Source organism: Microtus oregoni, unplaced genomic scaffold (assembly GCF_018167655.1).
Source record: "Microtus oregoni isolate MIOR12 unplaced genomic scaffold, Mior012 000012F_ref0000307, whole genome shotgun sequence".
Taxonomy (NCBI): domain Eukaryota; kingdom Metazoa; phylum Chordata; class Mammalia; order Rodentia; family Cricetidae; genus Microtus; species Microtus oregoni.
In genome coordinates this window covers 46,558,830-46,581,167 of record NW_024543071.1, presented here as the reverse complement: position 1 = coordinate 46,581,167, position 22,338 = coordinate 46,558,830, and the positions used below count along the sequence as shown (strand labels likewise).

General features: G+C 43.5%; 1 protein-coding gene across 1 annotated transcript; it reads right to left on the bottom strand.

The window, feature by feature from the left end:
• Positions 1–328: 328 nt before the first annotated feature.
• On the bottom strand, positions 329–1,276 carry LOC121454675 (olfactory receptor 10V1-like). Its single transcript, XM_041662111.1, has one exon. It carries the CDS (start codon positions 1,274–1,276, stop codon positions 329–331), a length of 948 nt encoding a protein of 315 aa, XP_041518045.1.
• Between the last annotated feature and the right edge of the window lie 21,062 nt (positions 1,277–22,338).

The window sequence follows — 22,338 nt, the reverse complement described above, 5'->3', positions numbered from 1 at the left end:
TCCAAGGTGAACGGACATTACATAAGATGACAGGGAAAGGACAACTATGCTCACTGCTTGCTGTGTTTCAGTTTTAAAAGTGACAGTTCTTTTCACTAATATCTGCTAATCTTCAGAGCCCTCAACATTGGATTCTGCAGGTATTCTTCATTCCTGTGTTGGAGAATGACTAACCCAAAGCTGAGAAAAGAAACATGACTGTGGAATGGTCACAAGACTGGGAAATCTAACTGTTTGAAACTATAGCTGGCAAAGCCCACCCCCTCATTTTATCAACAGGCGACTCAGCATCTCTATTACCAGCCTTGGAGACGATCATTCAGAGTCCTCATTGTTTGTCAAGCAGGAGGAACCTCATGACCACCTTCTTCAAAGCATCCTTGAGTTCTCTGTTCCTCATGCTGTAGATCAAAGGATTCAGCATAGGGGTGATGAATGTGTAAACCACAGATACTACCTGGCCCCGCTCAGGAGAGTAACTGGAGCTGGGACACAAGTAGATGAGACTTGTACATCCGTACTGCAGGAGGACCACAGTCAGGTGGGAGGAACAGGTAGAGAAGGCTTTGCGCCTCCCCTCGGCGGAACGGATCTTCAGGATGGCATCTACAATGAAGACATAGGACAGAGTGATGAGGAGGAAAGGGATGGTCAGGACGATGACACTGACCACAAACAGGGTGGCCTCGTGGACATGGGTGTCTGCACAGGCCAGTCTCATGACAGGGAGGACATCACAGTAGAACAGGCTGATTTCCTTACTGCTGCAGAAAGGCAGCCGGAAGATGAGCACGGTCAACTGCATGGCCAAGATGAACCCCAGCAACAGGGACCCCAGCGCCAGCTGGACACACAAGTGCCAGCTCATGATGAGGGTGTAGCGCAGAGGGTGACAGATGGCCACAAACCGGTCATAGGCCATGACGGCCAGCAGGATGCAGTCAGCACTGCCCAGGAAGATGAAGAAGAACATCTGGGCACCACAGCCTGCCAGGGAAACCACAGTTCTCTCTGCAGACAGGACGCTGGCCAGAGTCAGCGGAGCTATGGTAGAAGAATAGAAGATCTCCAGGCTAGCCAGGTTCGCCAGGAAGAAGTACATAGGGGTGTGGAGACACCGATTGGTCCAGGTGGTGAGGACGATGGACATGTTTCCTCCGATGCTGACCAGGTACATCATGAGGAAGACCACAAAGATCAGCATCTGCACCTCAGGGAGTCTGGAGAAGGGGCGGAAGTGGAAGAGGACCATCCCGGTCTGATTTCCTTCTTCCATGTATTTAGTGCATTGGGACTGCTACCCCTGAGGACAGACAGATATTAGGACCTGATGCTCCTACTGGGCAATATGCTAGACTACCACCCTCACCAACCCTTGTTACCTCAAATCCAACTATTTTTTTTTACCCTGAGTCTACACTCAGCAGCTCACTTCCATGACTGTTCTAATCAAAGAGTAACAGTTGACTACTTAAAGCTTTTGTTGGAATAGAGCATTAACTATGTTCTCACCTTATAATTGTACCTCTGTCTATCCTGTCCTTCTCCCAGAAATCTAAATCTAAGCTGATTGTACAATAACTCTCCACTGTCCTCTACAGTTCTCTGCTTTCATTCTGTCTCTGTGAATTTGCCTCCAGTTACCTCAATACACATGAAATTATTCAATTTATTAAACATAATCTTTCAAGGGACAATCATGTCAAAATACATATTTTAAAACGTTTGAGCTGAAGTACCTTTTAAGGGCAGTTCATGCTGCTCCCTCATGAACTTTGAAATGAAAATCACAGTACCAGGTGAGGAATACCTCCCGAAGAGTTGTTAGTTATGTAGGTTCCCGAGGCTCTCAAAACAATGCAGGTTCTTGTTTTAAGTAAATGGTAGAGGTAAGATACTATTGATGAAGACACACCACAATCTTTGGTTACAAGACACAGAGAATTCAAGGTGAACTTTACTGGAAGATTCCTCCCTTCTGGCTGGAATTCATAGTTCCAGAAAGTAAAAAAACTGTCGTTGGGGTGGTCAAAGACTCTTTAGGTGGGGTTGGGGGTGTAATTTACTGCTAATGTTTTCCTAAATGGGCATATAATAAAATTGTCTTATAAATATTTATATTTATATACATAGACCAAGTTCTGTACTCTGTCTTGCTAAAAAAAAAATCTTTAGCAGAGGACAACAGCTAATGAATGCAGAGACTCATAACTAGTCAAAGTGCTGAGAGCAAATGACTGTTGAGTGCTTAACCCTAAGCAAAACATCTCTATGACCACTTTAGAGGTCCAAGGAACATCGCGGAAAAGGGGGCAGAAAGATTCTTCAGAGCCAGAAGATAGGGAGAAGGACTATTGAAATGCTGCCGTCTGGATGGAACGTGGCTGTTGCAACACAAACTTGCAGCAGCTGTGGCTAACCTGCTCAAGATAAAGCCATTTAACATCCCGTCAAGAATGGGAAGGAGCTTGTGAGGTGCGTTAAGCTCCTCCGTTAAAAGCTATAGGCAGGTTGCCAGAGGACCTGGAGTCATTTTTTTCAGTGGTATAGCCACCAGCAATTTGCTTATGCTCCACTAAATAGTTCCTACCCATGTTTATAAAAGGAACTCTAATTAAACTCATTGCAGAGAGGGGAGGATGAAGTAGGATAAAAGTTAAAAAGGAAACCATCATAAGTAAAAGGAATGTTAAGAGATGAAAATAGGGGTGAATATGATTATAGCACATTGTATACATGCATGAACTCGTCCCAAATTTTTAAATTACACTACTTTCATGACTGAATAGCATTCTATTGTAAGGATATGTTACACGGTTGTTTTTATCTAGTCATCAGTTCATTGACGATGCACAACTTCTCTCTTTTGTTGGCTATTGAGAATAACATTGGAATAATTTTGCAAAACAATAACTTTTCAAGCCAAGTCAACACAGAAATCTTAAACCAGAATAAACCACATTCAAACCACAAACCCTTCTACTTTCATGAACCTTTTCCTAGTAGTCAAGAGTGTCTCTTGGGGTAAATTGTATAGGTGATAGTGTTAGAATATACATGCCAACAATGTGACCTTAGGCAATCTATGGAAGCTTCCTGTTTTAAGTTCTTCACCCAGAAAAAGATCAGTGAAACTCTACTCTTGGAAACATTAGGAGGATAAATCTGCCTGGGCCCTAGTAAGATCTCTATGAACACTAGCAATAATCATTGAAACTGCTGTTCTTATGGAGGCTGGAGCAATGGTTAAGTTGTCAAGAATACCAACTACTCTCCCAAAGAACCCACATTCAAATACCACATGGTGGGTAGTTACATGATAGCTAATTACTGTCTGTAACTCTGGTCCCAAGAAATCTAACATTCTCTTCTGGCCTGTGGGCACTGTACAAATGTGGTACACAGACATGCATGCAGATAAAACATACACATAAAAAAATAAATAAATAAAACCTAAAACCAAAATGTTTTCTTTTATCTCTGGTTTCCTTTTGTCTCTTCAAGACTTCCTTGATGCCTCCAACTTCTCCCAAAAATCTTCTTTGAGTTCCTCCTGGTCCCATCCAATCAAGATATCACACTTAACTCTTCTTAGTCTTCTGCCAATACACACCATCCTAAACTCCTTGACTTTCTATAATCTTGTTACCTTCTGTAATGTCCATCAACCCTAATGAGGCTAGACAAGACAATATCACAATGGCTGGGGACACCAGAGATTGAGTGGTTTGTATTATCAACTCCAACAATTCCATCTCCTGAGTAAACTCTTGTTTTGTTCTTCTCTAACCCTAATAGAAAATTCCCTGGTGTCTTCAAATGTTCTATTCCACCTTAGTTACTTTTTTTTATTGCTGTGATAAGACACTATGACTTATAGAGGAAAAAGAGTTTAATAGGGACTAGATTACAGCTTCAGAGGGTAAATTCTGCATGGCAACAGACAGGCGGGCCTGGTGCTGGAGCAGTAGCTGAGAGTTTACATGGGATACCAAAGCATGAAAGGAGAGAGAGAGAGAGAGAGAGAGAGAGAGAGAGAGAGAGTTGGAAATGGTGTGGGCTTTTGAAACCTCAAGCCCACCCCCAATGACACATCTCCTCCAACAAAGCCACACCTCCTAATCCTTCCCAAACAGATCCACCAACTGGGGTTATGTAGTTGAACATATGCACCTATGAGCCTATTGGGAGCTTCTTTCATTCAGGTCACCACAACTGATGATCCAGCCTCCAATGTCATAAAAGGCTACCTGGAGGACACTTGGTATCATTTTCATCAGCTTTAGACAAAACATTCTCTGCTGACCTTTGAGGCAATCACACATTATCGTAATCCTTGGTATATGAACTCTTTATCTACTGTCAGACTAATTTCTCAGACCTTCCTGTTTCCTCTGGGAATTTCCTCCATGAGGCATTTGCTCAATCCAGTATCTACATCACTGCTCCCCATTCTACAGCAACTTCATCGCCTAGAGTATAAAGCGGCTGCCAGCAGTGTTACCCTTCCAGACGTCTTGCCAGGCTTGGTAGAAATGTTTATAATCCCACTGCTTGGGAGGTGGAGGCAGGAGATAATTCTTAGCCATATAGTACGGTCTGAGGGCCAGTCAGGGCAAGATCAGATCATGAGACTGGGTCTCCAAAGTAAAAGAAAAAAAGAGAAAGGAAGGAGGAAGAGAAAAGGAGGTGGAGTAAACAGAAACCCTCTTTTTCTAGTTCCCACAATAGTCATTACATGTTCTTTATTATAAGCAGATGAGCAGTCTGGTTATATTTAATCCCTCTACTCCTTAAAACTGTCTTAATGAAGGCCACCAAAGGTTCTTCCAGTTCCTGAATCAAATAGGCAGCTTTGAGTTCATGTATGTTGCATTCAAACCAATTGGTTACTCTTCTTTTCTGGAAATTCCTCTTTTCTGGTCTCAGTGATAATACCAGTCTATCTTCCCATCTCTCTGGATACTCCATCTTAACACTTGTAAAGCCTACTCTTCCTGGTCAAGACTCACTCAGACAAAGTTTTACTGGCTAGTCAACTGATTGCTACTCCCAGATCTACCTTCCACTCTTCCCTTGTCCTGTCTGTGGAAGGTCGGTCTCTAAGGACTGGATCAGCTGGGTCCATCACCCTCTGGCTTCTAGTTAAGTTTGACCAAAGGTAGGAGCTAGCAGGAGAATGAATAACTACACAATAAGAGGCAGGGTACTCATCTCGCACATCCCTCCCCAACCCTGTGGTTCAGTGACCACAGCTCTGAGTGAGTGCCCTATCCTCCACAGGGCAAGGTATGGCTGAGTTCCAGTGGTTCTGCCTCTTACCTTGTTACTCCTGCCCCAAGGATATAAACAGCTCCCATCACTGCTGGCCCTCAGTGCTCCACCATCCCTTCTGGGTTCCCTGAATTCCTGCCTTTGTAAATAATCTCAGCACTAGATGCTGGTCCATAATGTTCTACATAAAGCAGGTTATAATAATTAATTGATGCTTAAAGAGACATCTCTTGTTTTCTTAAAGTTTTAATATTGAGTATTCCTTGCACTGCTTATGATTAATAGGAGCAAACTTCACTGCAAGTTTCCATGGTGTCTACAATAACAATAACAAATGAGACCAATAGAAATACACACAAATATAAGCACACACAAGCATATATACAATCATATATCTTTGCCACCACATCCCGTGTCTAAGAAAAAACAGACATCTGTTCTTTCTCAAGTGTATAAACTTTGTCTTCATTCAGGCTGTTATTTTAAAATACCATTGACTGATTAGCTCAGACAATAGACTTCTATTGCTTCAAGTTCTGACCCCAGAAAAATCCCAATTTAAAGTAGCCATAGGTTGGGTCACAGTGAGGGCCCCTGTTCTGGATGCAGATTGCTGCCTCCTTCTTCTGTAGCCTCACATGGCAGAGAGGAAACTGTACCCACTTCCTCCTCTAGAGGAGCACTAATCTCTTCATGGGGCTTTCATGCCATGTCCTCACCTAAACCTACTTCCTCCTCAGGCTCCACTAACCAACAGCACCACATTGCAGAGTTTAACACCGGCATTTGGACAGGGTCAGATGCAGACACTCAGTTCAAAAGCATCTAAGCTTCCACGGCAGACAGAAAAACATTACTGTGTACTTTGTTCTCTGAATTAACAGTGAAGTCACACAAGGTGTCAGGAGCATCCCCGGCAGAATGTATCTTTGCCTATATTTGCTATGCTCCTGTCTGAGGGCCTGCCATGACCTTTGCACATGCGACAATCATGGAAGGTTGTTCCTTTCCATCGTGGAGAAGGGGCAAACGGTATTCCTTCTGATTGCAGCTTTTCCTTAAACCTGTTTCTGTGTTTTGGAATAGCCATACCTCTTAAAACATGACTTCATGCCCATGATGCTCTTTGGGCTTGGTGCTGTCATCTGATGCTGCAGAGACATTTGGGACATCCATATCTGGGTAGAGCAGTTAGAAAATGAAAGAAAAATTAACAACGGGAAGTCAAACAACCCAATCAATAAACGGGCTATTGAAGGGAACAGACAGTTCAGAAAAGATAAAGTAAGCATATGAAAAAAAAAAAAGGTTCAGGAGGTGAGAGAGGAGGTTCAGCAGTTAGCAGCACTTGCTGCTCTTACAGAGGACCTGAGTTTGGCTTCCAGCAACCCTGCTGGTCAGCTCAAAACCATCTCTAATCTAACCTCAGCTCCATAGGACTTGATGTCTTCCTCTTAGCCTGTGGACACTCACACACATGTGAAAATGTTATACACTAAATATAGACACACATAAATAAAATTGAATTTAAAATAATTTTAATGCTCAACCACACTAGTCATCAGAAAAAAACAAACCTAAACTATCAATTCCATCTCACCCTTGTCATAACTCCAGTCATCAGGAAACAAACGCTCTCAGGGTCTGAAACGAAGGGAACCCTTACACATCGCTGGTAGGATGTAAATGAGTGCAGCTGTTGTGCAAATCTGAACGGTGCTTTCTCACAAAGCTAAACTCCCTTGTGAACTAGCTGCATCACTCCTGGGTACTTACTCAAAGGAATCCAGGCCAACATACAGTAGAGATAACTGCACATCGGTGTTCGCTGTAGCACTGTTCACAATAGCTGAGTTATTGAACCAACCTAGGTGCCCAACAACAGGAGAACGGGTAAAGAAAACACAGTTTTCAAAGGAAGTTCTGTTGCTGGCAGGAAAATTGGGGCAACAGAAGACAATCACATTAAAAGAATTAACCCAGCCTCAAAAAGACAAATGCCCTGCTTTCTCTTGTTGTGGTTACTCAACTCCATAGAGATACACAAAACTGTGGGCGTACAGAGGACAGGAAAGTAAAAGCAAACTGTCTAGGGAGGGAAAGATGTGAGGAAGAGGAAGGCAGAAACTGTGGGAAGCATATGTTCAATATACAACGTACACTTGTACGAATACTTAGCTTTTAGAAAAGGGAATACAAGAGAACACGTGGATAGGTAGGTTTTATCCGGGAGTTTTCCAAATATTAAAATTCGTCAACTGTGAGCAGAACTAGGGTACACACTCCCAACCTCTCTCTATGTGCAAGGCACCGAGAAGAGCTAGCAGACCTTCCTTCCACACCTGGCATCTGGTCTCCATGGTTAAACACAAAGAGAATGGTCAGTGATCATTTAGTGACATAGTCTGTGTTCATTCGTTTACAGCCACACCCCTATGGCTCCCAGCATTAATGACTTTGTTGACACTCAGTGATGCTTACAGCCTAAACCAGTGCCTGGCATTCTACAGTCATGCAATGACCAATACACTGAAGACAACCTGAGTGAGATTCATAGGGTGGGGACTGTAAGATGGCTCAGTGCACAAAAGGGCTTGCTCTGCAAGCTTGAGAGCTTGCGGTCAGACACTCTAGCCAAAGCAGCAAGCTTGCGGTTTGTTGAGAGTTCCTATCTCGAGGCAGTAAGGCAGGTGGCAGCCATAGAGGAAAACACACAGTGTGCTGCTCTGGCCTCAGCATGTGCACATAAGCGCACCTATGCCTGCACCCTGGCAGACTCGTGTGCATGCAGCACATCCATGAACAGATGCACATTATGTGTGGGGGGAGGCGGGGGGGGGCGGGCAGAAAGAGAGAGAGAGCGTTAAGAGATATTTCTGGCCAATGAAAAAGACAAATCTTTACTTTAGCACCTGAATACTGTCACAGGAATCCCAGAAAGGTTCGAAAAGTCGGCAGTTCTATGACAGAGTTTTACAGCTTGTGTGCACTGAACCAGTGCTCCACACTGAAGAAGGCAAGACGGGTGAGGTAGCTGTGCCGCCCCCAGGACTGGAGCATCAGTTTGATTCCCGGCACCCACAGGGTAGGAGACAGCTGGAGCCTCCAAGCTGTCCTCTGTCTTCACATCTCCACACTCATGGCATAGCATGTAAACACACATACACACACACACACACACACACACACACCTGTGATAAAAAAAAAAGTTAACCCAGGAATTCTGAGAAATGAGAGTGTCTGGACTTGGTGTGGCTTTGAACTTACAGTAGCTGTGGCTACCTACACAAGATCAGTCCAACCGAGCTTCCGGCACGGATGTGGAAGGTGCCCTCCGAAACCCCCACCTCTCTCTCTGTTTCAGTTTAGTTATTGCTGTTTCGTTGTTTGTTTTTTCATTTTTTCAAGACAGAGTTTCTCTGTGTAGCCCTGGCTGTCCTGGAACTCCCTGTAGACCAGGCTAGCCTCAAACTCAGAAATTCACCTGCCTCTGCCTCTGCCTCCTGAGTGCTCGGATTAAAGGTGTGCACCTCCACTGCCCAGCGACAACCTACCTCTTACTGAAGAAGCATTGACAGTTGATAGCTCCTGGGGGAGTTTTGTTTTTCATTTTGTTTGTTTTTGAATGTGTGACCATCGGTAGATTTCTCGTGCTGCAATGGATAATCCAAAACCTATGCATATATGAACTGCGCTAATTGGACTCACTGTGTTATATTTAAAGATGAGGTCATGAAGTTTAGGGGTCCGTGTCGAAGAGAATTTGGGGGTAGCCATGACCAAATTACATTGTATACAAGTCTGAAAAAAATCTCAAAAATAAAGAAAAGCTATTATTGAAAAGATCCCCAGAAAGTTTAACTTAGCATTCCAGACTTTTGAGATCCTGGGGAAACTTTCATTTTTTGACTCAGTGTATACCCAAGCTCTCCCCACTGACATCTGCAATTACAAGGAACTTGTGCACAAAGCTAAGTCTGCTCACTGACCTCAGCTCCAGGAGCTGCATCCCCACTCAGGCTCCTCTATCCAACATGTTTCAAGTGAGTTCAAAATCAGAAGCGCACAGAGGAAAAGGGTCATAGTGTAGACTCTGACTAGAACTCAAACCCTCAGCGAGTTTCTTGTCTGTAAGTAAACACCATTTCTTAAGAGGAAGAGTGCCAGGATTCCCATTAGCACACACTCCACAGCCTCTTGTTCCTCTTCCTTTATTTTATCTTATCTTTTTGTTGTTGATGTTGTTGTTGTTGTTGTTCTTAGTTGATTTTTTTGTTTTGTTTTGTGTTTAAAATTTTTGTTTATTTTGGGTTTTTTTTAATTTCTTATTTATTTATTTTTTGACTCAGGGTCTTGCTCTGTAATACACAGCCAAGACTGACTGAAACTACCTCTGTAGCCCAGGCTGGCCTCAATCTCATGGAGAACTTATTGCTTCGCAGAGAATACCAAGTGGTGGTGTTACAGGCAAGAGCCACCACACACAGTTTTGTTGTCTTGAGACATATATTAACTTTATAGCCATTGCTGGTCTTGAACTCATGACGTTCATACCTTGCCTCTCAAGTGCACCACACTCCTGAAATCGCACACACATTTCTTTGAGTAGTCAAGTTTGATTACATATGTTATTGAACTTGACCATTGAATACTGTTTTGTTTTGTTTTGTTTGTGGTAGCTGCTAGGAAACCCAAACAAAGCTTAATACTCAGTTATTGAATATTCTTTGACCCAAATTAAAACTAAATTTATATTTCTATTTCCATTTTTTACTTCTATCCTATGCATTTTATTTTGAGTTTGAGGTCTTATTATGCGTTATTTTATTTATTTTTTTATTTTATTTATTTTTGAGACAGGGTTCCTCTGTAACTTTAGAGCCTGTGCTGGAACTTGCTCTGTAGACCAGACTGGCCTTAAACTCACAGATCCACCTGCCTCCGTCTCCCAAGTGCTGGGATTAAAGGCGTGTGCCACCACTGTCCAGCTGAGTTATTTTGTTTTTAAGAGCATCCAAAGTATAAGAAACATAGAAATAGACACTTACTATTGCCTGCTGTGGCTTTATCCAAGGCGTTGATGAGCAGCTGAGACAGCTCCCCACTCTCCCCTTCTCCATGCATCCCTCTCTGATGACTTAGCAAAATGACGAAAGTGAAATACCGCGAGCTTATGCTGTAGGTAACAGCACTCTTCTCCTGTGTTCCCTGCTACAATGGTGACTGCACAACTCCCTACCCTTGAAGGCTGAGTTGGAAAGCTCTGGGTGTCTTCTCACCTTAATAATGTGTCATCCTCAGATGTGTCTTTACCAGCACAGTCTCAAAAAGCATCACCCACAAGTCTCTCTCTTCTTTTCCAGAAATGTTGTTTTGACTGTATAACTGAGATGCTGTGTTGATGGCAGTATATTGTCTGGCTGTGCAACAAAGCACTCATTCCTCAAGGGAGGGTAGATTTCTGACTACCAGCGGCAACCTTGAGAACTGACCACATTTCTAGGGAAATGGATCTCTCTCTCCTCTGATCCTTTGCAGGGAGGATTTTACTCTAAAGATTGGTTTGTGGTGCTTATTGTTTGTACTAAAAAAGGTGACCCCCTCATTAGCTAGAGGAGGTTAAACTCTCCAACTTATCTGTGATCCGACACCAGAAAGCCCCTCTAGGAGATGCCAAGGTCAGGAGCATTCATTGGCCCAGTCCCAGGGTCTACAACACAAAGCAGCTCAGACAGTCTCCTCTGTCTCCTTCCTTTCTCCTGCCTGGGGGACCTGACACCACATTCTCAACCCAAGGCTGACTCAACCCCAAGCTGTGGTCCTCCTAATGGTTGCACAACCATGTAGCTCAACCTCTGAGAGTCCCCCTTCCTCTGAGGACAGCACACATTTCTGTATGCCAGCTCTTCCCACTGCCCCTTCACCAGGGAAGAACATGGGACCTGGGGGTTTGTGGAGTTGAACGCCAGGTTGCTTCTCTGTTCTCACTCTTCATCTCATTTCTGGAGAATTCCCTGCCCATGCTGATTCCACTGAGCCCCAGGAGGCTGACTTGGCGTTCGACTGGACCAGCCCCAGTAGGTCTTTAAACACAAATAGGAATTGTTTGGGGATACAATCTTGTAAACTGTTTTAATTGCTACTAGATTTGGCTATGTTTTAATCATTGATTCAGTTTTTATTCTGTACTCTTAAGATATTTGGGCAAGATCACAGTCATCTGTGAGAGACACAGAACACATAATTCAGTGGTAGCCAGTTCCAGCCACACAATATACAGAAATATTTTAACCCTTCTCTTCTACTTTTAGGTTCCTCATTTTTCTTCTCTTAATGTTCTCTCTCTCTCTCTCTCTCTCTCTCTCTCTCTCTCTGTGTGTGTGTGTGTGTGTGTGTGTTGTTTTGTCTGTGTGTTTGTCTCCTATTTCTCTCCTTTTTCTATTCTCTTATCATTTTGTGATTTCTCTATTTAATGTACCTTTTTATCATATAGAGGCTAAGAAAAGAGCCATCCTTTTATAGTCTCAGAATGAAAAATCTACTCACATCTTGGCAGAAGTACTAGCCTATATTCAGTCATTGTCTTATTACGGGAGTTCATAGAAGAATAGCTTGGTTTCAGGCAATATCTCCAAGCCAAGGTCAATACACCAATGGAAGGGAAAAACAATAGCACAAATCAGAGAAGATTTTATTCTCTGTGGCCCCACTGAGGAAAGAAGCAAAAAAAGGAGTTCAATGGCACAGTGTCCTTGCTGGTATTAGGTTTACATTTAATTGGGGAAGAGCTGGGACAGGGAAACTGTGTGTACAGAAGCAGTCTTTTCAAGGTGTGGTCAGTTGATCATTGTCTCTTTCTGGTTCTACAAGATAGTTGGCTCTCAGAAGTCCTTTTCACTTTTATGCGTGAGGAGACCAGTCTAGTTTCTACACAATGATAGCTTCTGTGTGGAAGAAGGCTTCTCTTCAAGGATAATGAGATCTGCCCTGGTGGTATGTTGTACTGTGAGGTTCTGCTGCTCTGGGAATCCTCTGAGAGGAAAGGCTAAAGACAACACTATATCTGCCCCTTCAGTAAAAGTAAAGGCAGCAGACAGACAGACACGAAATGAAGTCAGAGATGCCTGGCTTTCATCCTACTTCAGTCACCCATGCGCCCAATGTGAGGAATCAATGCTTTTTAAAAAAGCTGCTTGGAAGTGCCTGTCTCCTTCTGGCCTATCTTCCAGACCAGACTCCAAGGAATTTGTAGGTGATACTGACCAACACATCATTCTCTCCCAGGAGGTTCACTCCACATTCACCCCCACTATTACAACTGCAAAATACAATGCACACAGTAGATGAGTGTATACACACACACACACACACACAGTGTGGAATATTTTTTAAAATATATTTATTTATTTATTATATATGCAATATTCTGTGTTCCATGCATGTCTGCAGGCCAGAAAAGGACACCAGACCTCATTACAGATGGTTGTGAGCTACCATGTGGTTGCTGGGAATTGAACTCAGGACCTCTGGAAGGGCAGGCAATGCTCTTAACCGCTTAACCATCTCCCCAGCCCCATGTGGAATATTTTTTTAACTATTTAAACATGTATTACATTTGTTTACTGTTGATTGTTGGCATCCCCTCCTTGTAGGGATGGTCACTGGATCCTTCCTTGAGTATCCAGCCCTTGCTCCCAGCCAGTTGTATGAATTCTGCCCTAGCTGCATGGTTCTCAAAAAGGCTCAAACTGGTTCAGAAATTGGTCTGAACCCGTTTGAACTGGTCTGAACTGGCTTGGACCGGTCTGAACTGGCCTAAACCGGTCTGAACCGGTTTTGACTGGTCTGAGCAGGCTTTAACCAGTTTGAACCAGTCTGAACCAGTTCTAACCAGTATGAACCAGTTCTAACCGGTATGAATGAGCCTGAACTGATTTGAGCCGGTCTGAACCAGTTTCAGCCAGTCTGAACCGGTTTCGACTGGTCTGAACGGGGCCTGAACTGGCTTGAACCGATTTAGACCAGTCCAAACAGTTTTGAGCCAGTCTGAACCGGTTTCGGTGGGTCTGAACCGGTTTGAACAGGTCTAAATCGGTCTGAACGGGTTCCAACCAGTCTAAACCTGTCTAAGCTGGTCTGGACCGGTTTGAACCGGTCTGAAACAGTTTTGGCCGGTTTGAACCGGTCTGAACCAGTTTAGGCTGGTTTGAACCGGTCTAAACCAGTTTGAGCCGGCTTGGACCAGTCTAAACAGGTTCCGACTGGTTTGAACTGGTATGAACTGGTCTGAGCCAGTCTGAACTGGTTTCAACTGGTCTGAACTGGTTTGAGCCAGTCTAAACCGGCCTGAACTGGTCTAAACCGGTCTAAGCCAGTCTGAACCGGTTTGAACTGGTCTGAACCGGTTTAGACCAGTTTGAGCTGTTTTAGACCAATCTAAACCGGTCTAAACTGGTCTGAACCAGTTTGAACCAATCTCAACTGGTTTAGACCAGTCTGAACCAGTTTGGGCTGGCTTGAACTGGTCTGAACCAGTTTTCGACCAGTTCGAACAGGTCTGAACTGGTCTAAACCGGTCTAAGCCGGTCTGAACCAGTTTGAATGGGTCTGAACCAGTTTAGACCTGTCTGAACCGGTTTGAGCTGGCTTGAACTGGTCTAAGCCGGTCTGAGCTGGTCTGAACCGGTCTAAACCGGTTTCGACTGGTCTGAACGGGCCTGAACAGGCCTGAACCATTCTGAACTGGTTTGAGCTGGCCTGAAACAGTATAGCCCGGTCTCGACTGGTCTGAATCAGTTTCAACCAGTTTGAACCCGTCTGAACTGGTATGAGCCGGTCTAAACTGGTCTAAGCCAGTCTGGATCAGTTTGAAGTGGTCTGAACTGGTTTAGACCAGTCTGAACCGGTTTGAGCTGGCTTGAACCAGTTCTATCTGGTATGAGCTGGTCTGAACCAGTTTGAGCTGATCTCGACCGATTTAAGCCCGTTTGAGCCTGTTTTGACCAGTTCGAGCCGGTCCAAACCGGTCTAAGCCGATCTGAACCGGTTTCTACTGGTCTGAACAGGCCTGAACCGGTCTGAACCGGTCGCCGGTCTGAACTGGTTTTGACCGGTCAGACTTATTCAAACCAGTCAAAATCGGTTCAGACCAGTTCAGACCGGTTCAGACCAGTCAGAAGGACAGCAACCTTAGATTTAAACAGGGGCCAAAGGAAGGGTTGGTTTATAAAGGTAGATATCGAAGGTCTACATTCCAATTATCTTTGGAATCCACAGCTGGACAAGAAAATTGTTTTACTTTCCCTAGTTTCTCTTTCCAGTTCTGTAGTGATAAACGACCACTTCACCCCATTCCTACAGCAATAAGCAAGTTTACCAAAGCCGAAGTGAGTTCCTCACAGCAGGAACACCATTATCCTATTCTTATCTCACCTGTGGGCTACTGGGGTCTCACAGGCATTCCAGGGCCAAAGTCAAAGGCCCTTGAGGGATGCCTGCCACCATATTAAGTTTCTTTTGCCATCTCAGGGGAATTATGTGTAAATTATCACACAGGTCTGAGACTCCGAGGGAAATCTCTAATGACTGGGATAGAACAGTTTATTTCTGGACAGGCAGCACAGTGCCCTTAGGTTAGGGCTGGCTGTTACATTCCTCAATCATTCATTGTTTTTCTTCATGGGTCTCTTAAATCAAACAATCCTATAAAACATTTGCTAGATAATAAATTTGATTGCATAGAACAAGATGCTTTCTTTTCTGTTTTGAGTAACAATCTGCCTCAACCTCCTGAGTGCTGGATTAAAGACATGCACCACTACACCAGGTTTAACAAGATGTTTTGGTGCAGAAAATAAAATTTTCGGTTGATCTCTGGCTATAATAGAAATGACTGCATGATCTGCCTTAAGAGTTTTTCCTTTTCTTTCTGAGATTATAATATAATTATATCATTTTCCCCTTGTAAAACGGTGCGAGAGAGACCTTGGTGGGTCAAGGGGCCACGTGGTGGGTGAGAGCCCACAGCTGGTGATGGACAGACACAGCATGCAGTCAGAGCTTATGTGGTAGCTTTATTGAGATAAAAGGAGTGGATGGAGGGAAAAGAGAAAGAGAAATACAGAAAGAGGAAGAAGACACAAGGGCCAGTGATTGGAAGCCCCTGGCCTGGGAGTTGCCCCAGTCCAGACTCCAACTCCCAGGCTGCCAAGCGCTGACCCTCCCCCAGGACAGAACCACTTCACCAGAAAAAGGGACACACGGTTTCAGGTTTGGTTGGGCTGCTCTCCCTGCCATGCTATCTTGATCCACTCCAGAGTGCCGCATTTATTAAACACGGACATTTTAATTTCATCTAATCTGGTTTGATTGGAATTCTTTGCGTTGGCGGAGCGGCTTTTCTTAAGATTAAACTAAAGAACCAGCCTGCCTCCTCAGAAAAACAGTAGGAAAAGAACAGGGAATGGGACATAGCTTGCCTCTTAAAGGGACATTTTACACCTACATACATACTTAGCATAGCAGCCATTAGACCCTGGACTGGCCACGATAATGCTTGGTGCATCCTACCAGGTGACAGGACAGCATTATGCCTGAATCCTAACACCCCTTACCTTTAATTCTTTCAAAGTCTTTAATCCCTCCAAATCCTCCCATATTCTCTTCCTTGCTTTTTCAAATTCAAAACTTCTTTTTCCATTAGTTGTTATTGTGCATGTGCGTACAAGCTCCTAAATATAACTATGAGACCAAAACAGGAAGAATATGCCTTGCAAATTAATGGAAAACCAAAACAGGAACAATATACCTTACAGGTTAAAGGTTCTGTTTGCAGTTAAGAATAAGTCCCTGTTTGTCCTCTGTTAAGTCCTTGAAAGTTAAAGTTTCTATTTGTAATTAAGAAGTTTCTGGCCTGCCTGATCTCTGCAGGAGCCAGCAGGCAAGGAAGGCCTGCCTGCCTGCCCAACCTCTACAGGGGACAGAATGAGTAGACCCAACCTCCTGGATTGCCTAGGGACCTCCACATGACCAGAACCATGGGCCCCAACTCCACCATGAGGAGCAACCGCATGAGCCTTGAATCTACTGGCACTTGGGGGAGTAGTCACCAGAGACACAGACCCAACTGCAGCAATTGAAGAAAAAGATGGGTGCACAACGAGGTAAAAACACACTCAACAACACAAAGAACAACACACACCACCAAAACCTAGTGGCTCTACAACAGCAAGTCTTGAACACCCCAACACAGATGAAACAGAAGAAAACAACCTAAAAAATAACTTTAGGAAAATGTTTGAGGCCTTAAAGAGGAAATGAAAAATTCCCTCAAAGAAGTGGAGGAAAAGAAAAGCAAAAATTAGAAGAAATCAGCAAATCCCTTAAAGAAAACCAAGAAATAGAAATTAAACAGGTGAAAGAAATGATTCAAGACATAAAAACAAGCCGGGCAGTGGTGGCGCACGCCTTTAATGCCAGCACTTGGGAGGCAGAGGCAGGCAGATCTCTGTGAGTTTGAGGCCAGCCTGGTCTACAAGAGCTAGTTCCAGTTCCAGGACAGGAACCAAAAGCTATGGAGAAACCCTTTCTCGAAAATCCAAAAAAAAAAAAAAAAAGACATAAAAACAAAAATTGAGACAATAAAGAAAACACAAACTGAAGGAATCCAGAAAACGAAAAATGTGGGGGAATGATCAGGAATCATAAATGCACGCACAAACAGCAGAATACAAGAAATCAAGAAATGGAAGAGAGAATCACAGGTGTTGAAGATACGTAGATTCATCAGTCAAAAAAATGTTAAATCTAACAAAAGATTAACACAAAATATCCAGGAAATATGGGAAACCATGAAAAGGCCAAACCTAAGAATAATAAGGATAGAAGAAGAACTACTGCTCAAAGGCATAGAAAAAAGTACTAAACAAAATCATAGAAGAAAACTTTCCCAACCTAAAGAAGGTATGCCTATGAAGGTACAAGAAGTTCACAGAACACCAAATAGACTAGACCCCCCCCCCCAAAAAAATCCCATTGTCATATAATAAACAAAACACTAAACATACAGAATAAAGAAAGAATATTAACAGCTACAAAGGGAAAAGGCCAAATAACATATAAAGGTAGACCTCTGAATTACACCTGATATCTCAATGGAAACAGTGAAAGCCAGAAGGTCCTAGTCAAGCGTTATGCTGACATTAAGAGATTACAGATGCCAGTCCAGACTACTATATCCAGCAAAACTTTTAATTACTGTAGATGGGAGAAAACAAGATATTCCAGGACAGAACCAGATTTACCCAATACCCAGCCAAAAGCCCAGCCCTACACAAAGTACTAGAAGGAAAACTCCAACCCAATAAAATCAGGTGTACCCACAAAAACACAGACAATAGATGATCTCATTCTCCCCCAACTTCCATGCTCCCAACTTTCTCCAAAGATTTTGTCTATTTCCCCTTCACAAGGGGATCTATGTATTTCTCTTAGGGTTTTCCTTGATACTTAGCTTCTCTGGGGTCGTGGACTATAGCTTCCTCACCCTTTGCTTTATAGCTAGTATTCACATATGAGTGGGTACGTAACATACTCATCTTTCTGGCTCTGGGTTACTTCACTCAGAATGTTTTTCTCTTTTTTACATTTTTAATTGATTTTTATTGAGCTCTACATTTTTCTCTGCTCCCCTCCCTGCCTCTCCCCTTCCCCTTCAAGCCTCCCCCCAAGGTCCCCATATTCACAATTTACTCAGCAGATCTTGACCATACTCGGTAACAAAGCAAACTTCAATAAATACAAAAAATCTGGAATAACCCCTTGTATCTTATCAGATCTCCATGGCTTGAAGTTAGCATTCAACGACAACATGAATTGAAAAAAGTCCACAAACTCATGGAAATTGAACAATGCTCAGCTGAATCACCCCTGGGTCAAAGAAGAAAATTAAAGAAATTAAAGGCTTCAAAAAATTAAATGAAAATGAATGCACAACATACCCATACTTATGGGAAACTTTGAAAGCAGTGCTAAGAGGAAAGTTCACATCACTGAGTGTCTACAAAAAGAACCTGGAGTTTACCTCACTTAATGGTACACCTGAAAGCTCTAGAAAAAAAGAAGCAAAACATAACCAGGAGTAGTAGATGAAAGGAAATAATCAAATTGTGGGCTGAAATCAATAAAATAGAATCAAATAAAACAATACAAAGAATAAATGAGACAGAGTTGTTCTTTGAGAAAATCAATTAAGATAAACCAAACTTTATTCAAACTAACCAAAAGGCAAAGAGAAAATAGTCAAATTAACAAAATCAAAAATAAAAGGGGGAACTTAGTAACAGACACTTCAGAAATCCAGAGAATGATCAGGTCATACTTCAAAAACACGTACTTCACAAAACTGAAACATTTAAAGGAAATGAAAATTTTTCAGGAAAGGTACCACATACCAAAATTAAATCAAGACCAAATGAACAACTTAAATAGACTTATAACCCCTAAGGAAATAGAAGCAGTCATCAAAAGTACCCCCCCAAAAGGCCTGGGGCCAGATGGCTTCAGTGCAGAATTGTACCAGAATTTCAAAGAAAAACCAATACCAATACTCCTCAAATTGTTCCACACAACAGAAACAGAAGGAACATTGCCAGCCTCTTTTTCTAATGCTACAATTACGCTAATACACAAACCACACAAAGACACAGCTAGGAAAGAGAACTTCACACCAATCTTCCTCATGAACATTGATGTTCAAAAAAATACTGGAAAACCAAACCCAAGAACACATCAGAAAAGCCACCCACAATACAGTTCAACATATAAAATCTGTCAATGCAATCCACCATATAAACAAACTGAATGAAAAAATTCACATGATCATCTCGTTAGATGCTGAAAAACTCTTTGACAAAAGAGTCGTATCTGTCACGTGTCTCGTTTATGCCACGTGTGCCGTGCCCGTCATGCGTGTCGTTTTTGTCACGAGTGGCGTACCCATCATGCGTGTCCTATCTGTCACACGTGTCACATCTGCCACACACGTCGCTTTTGTCATGCATGTCATTTTTCCCATGCATGTCGGTTTTGTCACGCATGTCATAGCTGTCGTGTGTGTCATGTGCATCACACGTGTAATTTTGTCGTGCGTGTCTGGTCCATTTCAGACTGGTTCCGACCGACTCAGACCAGTCTTGACCAGTTCAGACCGGTTCAAGACAGCTCGGACCAGCTCGAACCAGTTCAGACCAGTTCAAACAGTCTCAAACTGGTTTAGGCTGGTTCAAGCCGGTTCAGACCAGTTCAGACAGGCACGAATCGTTTCAAACCAATTCAGACCTGTTCGATCCAGTTCAGCCTGATTGAGACCAGTTCAAGCTGATTCAGACCAGTTCAGATCAGTTCAGACAGGTCGAGACCCGTTCAAACCAGTTCAAGCCAGTTTCAGACTGTCCAGACTGGTTTTAACTGGTTCAGACCAGTCGAGACCAGCTCAAACCAATTCAGACTGGTCAAAACCGGTTCAGACCAGTGGAGACCAGTTCAGGCCAGTTCAAACCGGTTCAGACCAGTTCAAAACTGGTCCAGACTGGTTCGAGCCTGTTCCGACCTGTTCAGGACAGTTCAAGCTGGTTCAAACTGTTTCGAGCTGGTTCAGACCTGTTCAAGCCGGTTCAGACCAGTTCAGACCACTTCAGACTGGTTCATGCCAGTTCAGAACAGTCCCAACGGGTTCAAATGGGTTGAGACTGGTTGAGACCCGTTCGAACCGGTTCAGACTGGTCGAGACCAGTTCAGACGGGTTCAGACTGGTTCAGATGTGAGGCTGATGATTGCTGTTGCTTAGAACATTATAAGTCTGACCATATTTCAAGGCACCCACTTAGTTTTGGCAGCATCTGGAGAAGGGGGTCCAGGGAAAGCCCACCAGGAGAGAAGAAAGAAAAACCTAGGGGCGGGGCAGTGACTCCAGTGGAGTGTAGCTCAGGCACATGCCAATTGCTGCAAAGCCTGTGCAAACAACTTCCTCATGAATCCATACCCAAAAAGTTAGGCACCAGATGTAGCTTGAATTGTAATTGTTCTTAATAATAAAAACTCAGAGTCAGCTATCACGGGGTGAAAGCTGAAGGATCAGAGAAGCAGAGTGGCAGCCACTAGAGTTCATACCTCTCCCAATGCTCAGACCAAATGGATGATTCTGTCCTCAGACTGCTTAAGACTGACAGCGTCAGACTGACTGCAATGAGCTCCTATCTCCTCCCGCCCTATATTCCCTTCTCCACTTAGCTGTATCACTCCTGTCTCCACCTCCCTAGTGCTGGGATTATAGGTATGTGATCCCAAGTGCTGGAATCACCTTTGTGTGAGCTCTGTTTCTCTTTTAGAATGGATCAATTTCGTGTAGCCCAGGGTGGCCTTGAACTATCAGAGATCTGTCTACCTCTGTCTCCTGAGTGCTGGGATTAAAGGTTCTTGCCACTACTGCCTGACCTCCATGACTAACCAGTGTGGCTAGCTCTGCACTCTGATCTTTAGGCAAGCTTTATTTGTTAGATCACAAACAAAATATCATAGGTTGGTTACATGGCCATGAATATCCATGGAATATAATTGTTGAGAAGGCCTTGCTGACTGATCAAAGGTCGCAGCCTATCATGGCCTCTCAAGCTTTTTATCCAAAGCTTGAAGGCATGGGACTCCTGGACTCTCCACAATACTCTTTACCTGCTGATATCTGGAGAATATCTCTGGGCCTGGAGGACTACCTTATCTAAAAGCTGTCGCAAAGCCTAGATGCCTGATTTATCTTTAGCATGACTCTTGGTACAGATCCTTGCTAGAAGCCTCCCCTGCTGCACATAGGGTGACTAGGACTTGTACTATAACCCTGCTATAGGACCCTGCTGCTATATATGAAGCCTTATGATAGCTCGGTGCCACTTAACGCAAATTGGGGATTGTCCCCAGGATTCTTAATGTCACATAATTCTTCCACTCTGGAATAAAGCCGAGGTGATACACTGAAGTCTGTCTCCCAGAGAGCTGCCTCTATTGTACCCATAGCCAGAGGAACCCTGTTCCCTGCTTCTGCTCCCTCTATTCCCATGGACCAATGCAGCCAATGCTCCCTCTGGGAAGAAGCAGAGTCACGATGTGTAATTGGAGAGGAGGAGTGTGGAGAGATCTACCGGTAGCCTTCTTAGAAATGGAAAGAATGGTAAGATGTTTCTGTTGAATCTGAATCCTCATCAGAGGTGTCCTCAACAGGAGAGGATACAGGTGTTGAGTGGAGGGGATGCTTTCTCTGCAGACACCTGCCAGCCCCTTCTCTAGTTGTCCTTTTACTGCTCAGCATGGTCATCTTTACTGTCTACTTTTCTGGATCCAGAATCACTGTGGAACTCCCCTCTTGGATATTGTGAGTGTGTTTCCAGAAATGTATAACTGATGCAGGGTGCTCCATCTTGATTGTGGTTGTCATCTTTCTGGGGACTGGGGTCCTAGAAAGGGTAGAAGGGGAGAACCATTTGAGGAAGGACATATGTCTGTCTGCTTTCTGACTAGAAATACTATGTGACTCTGAGTCTGATCCTACTGCCATGACTTCCCTGACATGATTAACTATGTCCGTAATCTAAACGAACCCTTCCTCAAGTGGTTTGTGTTAGGTAATTTATCATAGCAATGAAGAATATAGCTAATAACGTTCCCAGAGAGTTGATGAACTACAGGGTCAGGTGTAAGGGACAGAGGGTTCGCATGGGCTCAGCAGCATGGCTGCCAACTGACTTAGAAGGAGGCCTGGTTTCACCCTCCTTTATTTCTGTTCTTATGGAGATTTGCTTGTTAAACATTTAGCATTCCACACCAAATGTGACATCCTTCTACGTAAAGTTCTGTCTGTAAGTGCTGCGGTGTTACCAACTCTACAGTTCAGTTTTCTGAGTTGGAAATCAAGATTAACACTACTTTTCATATGGATGTTTTAGCCATGAAATGAATTATTTTAAGTAAACACTGACAAAAGTAACTTTCTTAGTTATTCCTATTACTACGATCATC

Coding starts and splice junctions, on each gene's coding strand:
- LOC121454675 (XM_041662111.1), bottom strand. CDS start 1,276: ATGGAAGAAGGAAATCAGACCGGGATGGTCCTCTTCCACTTCCGCCCC.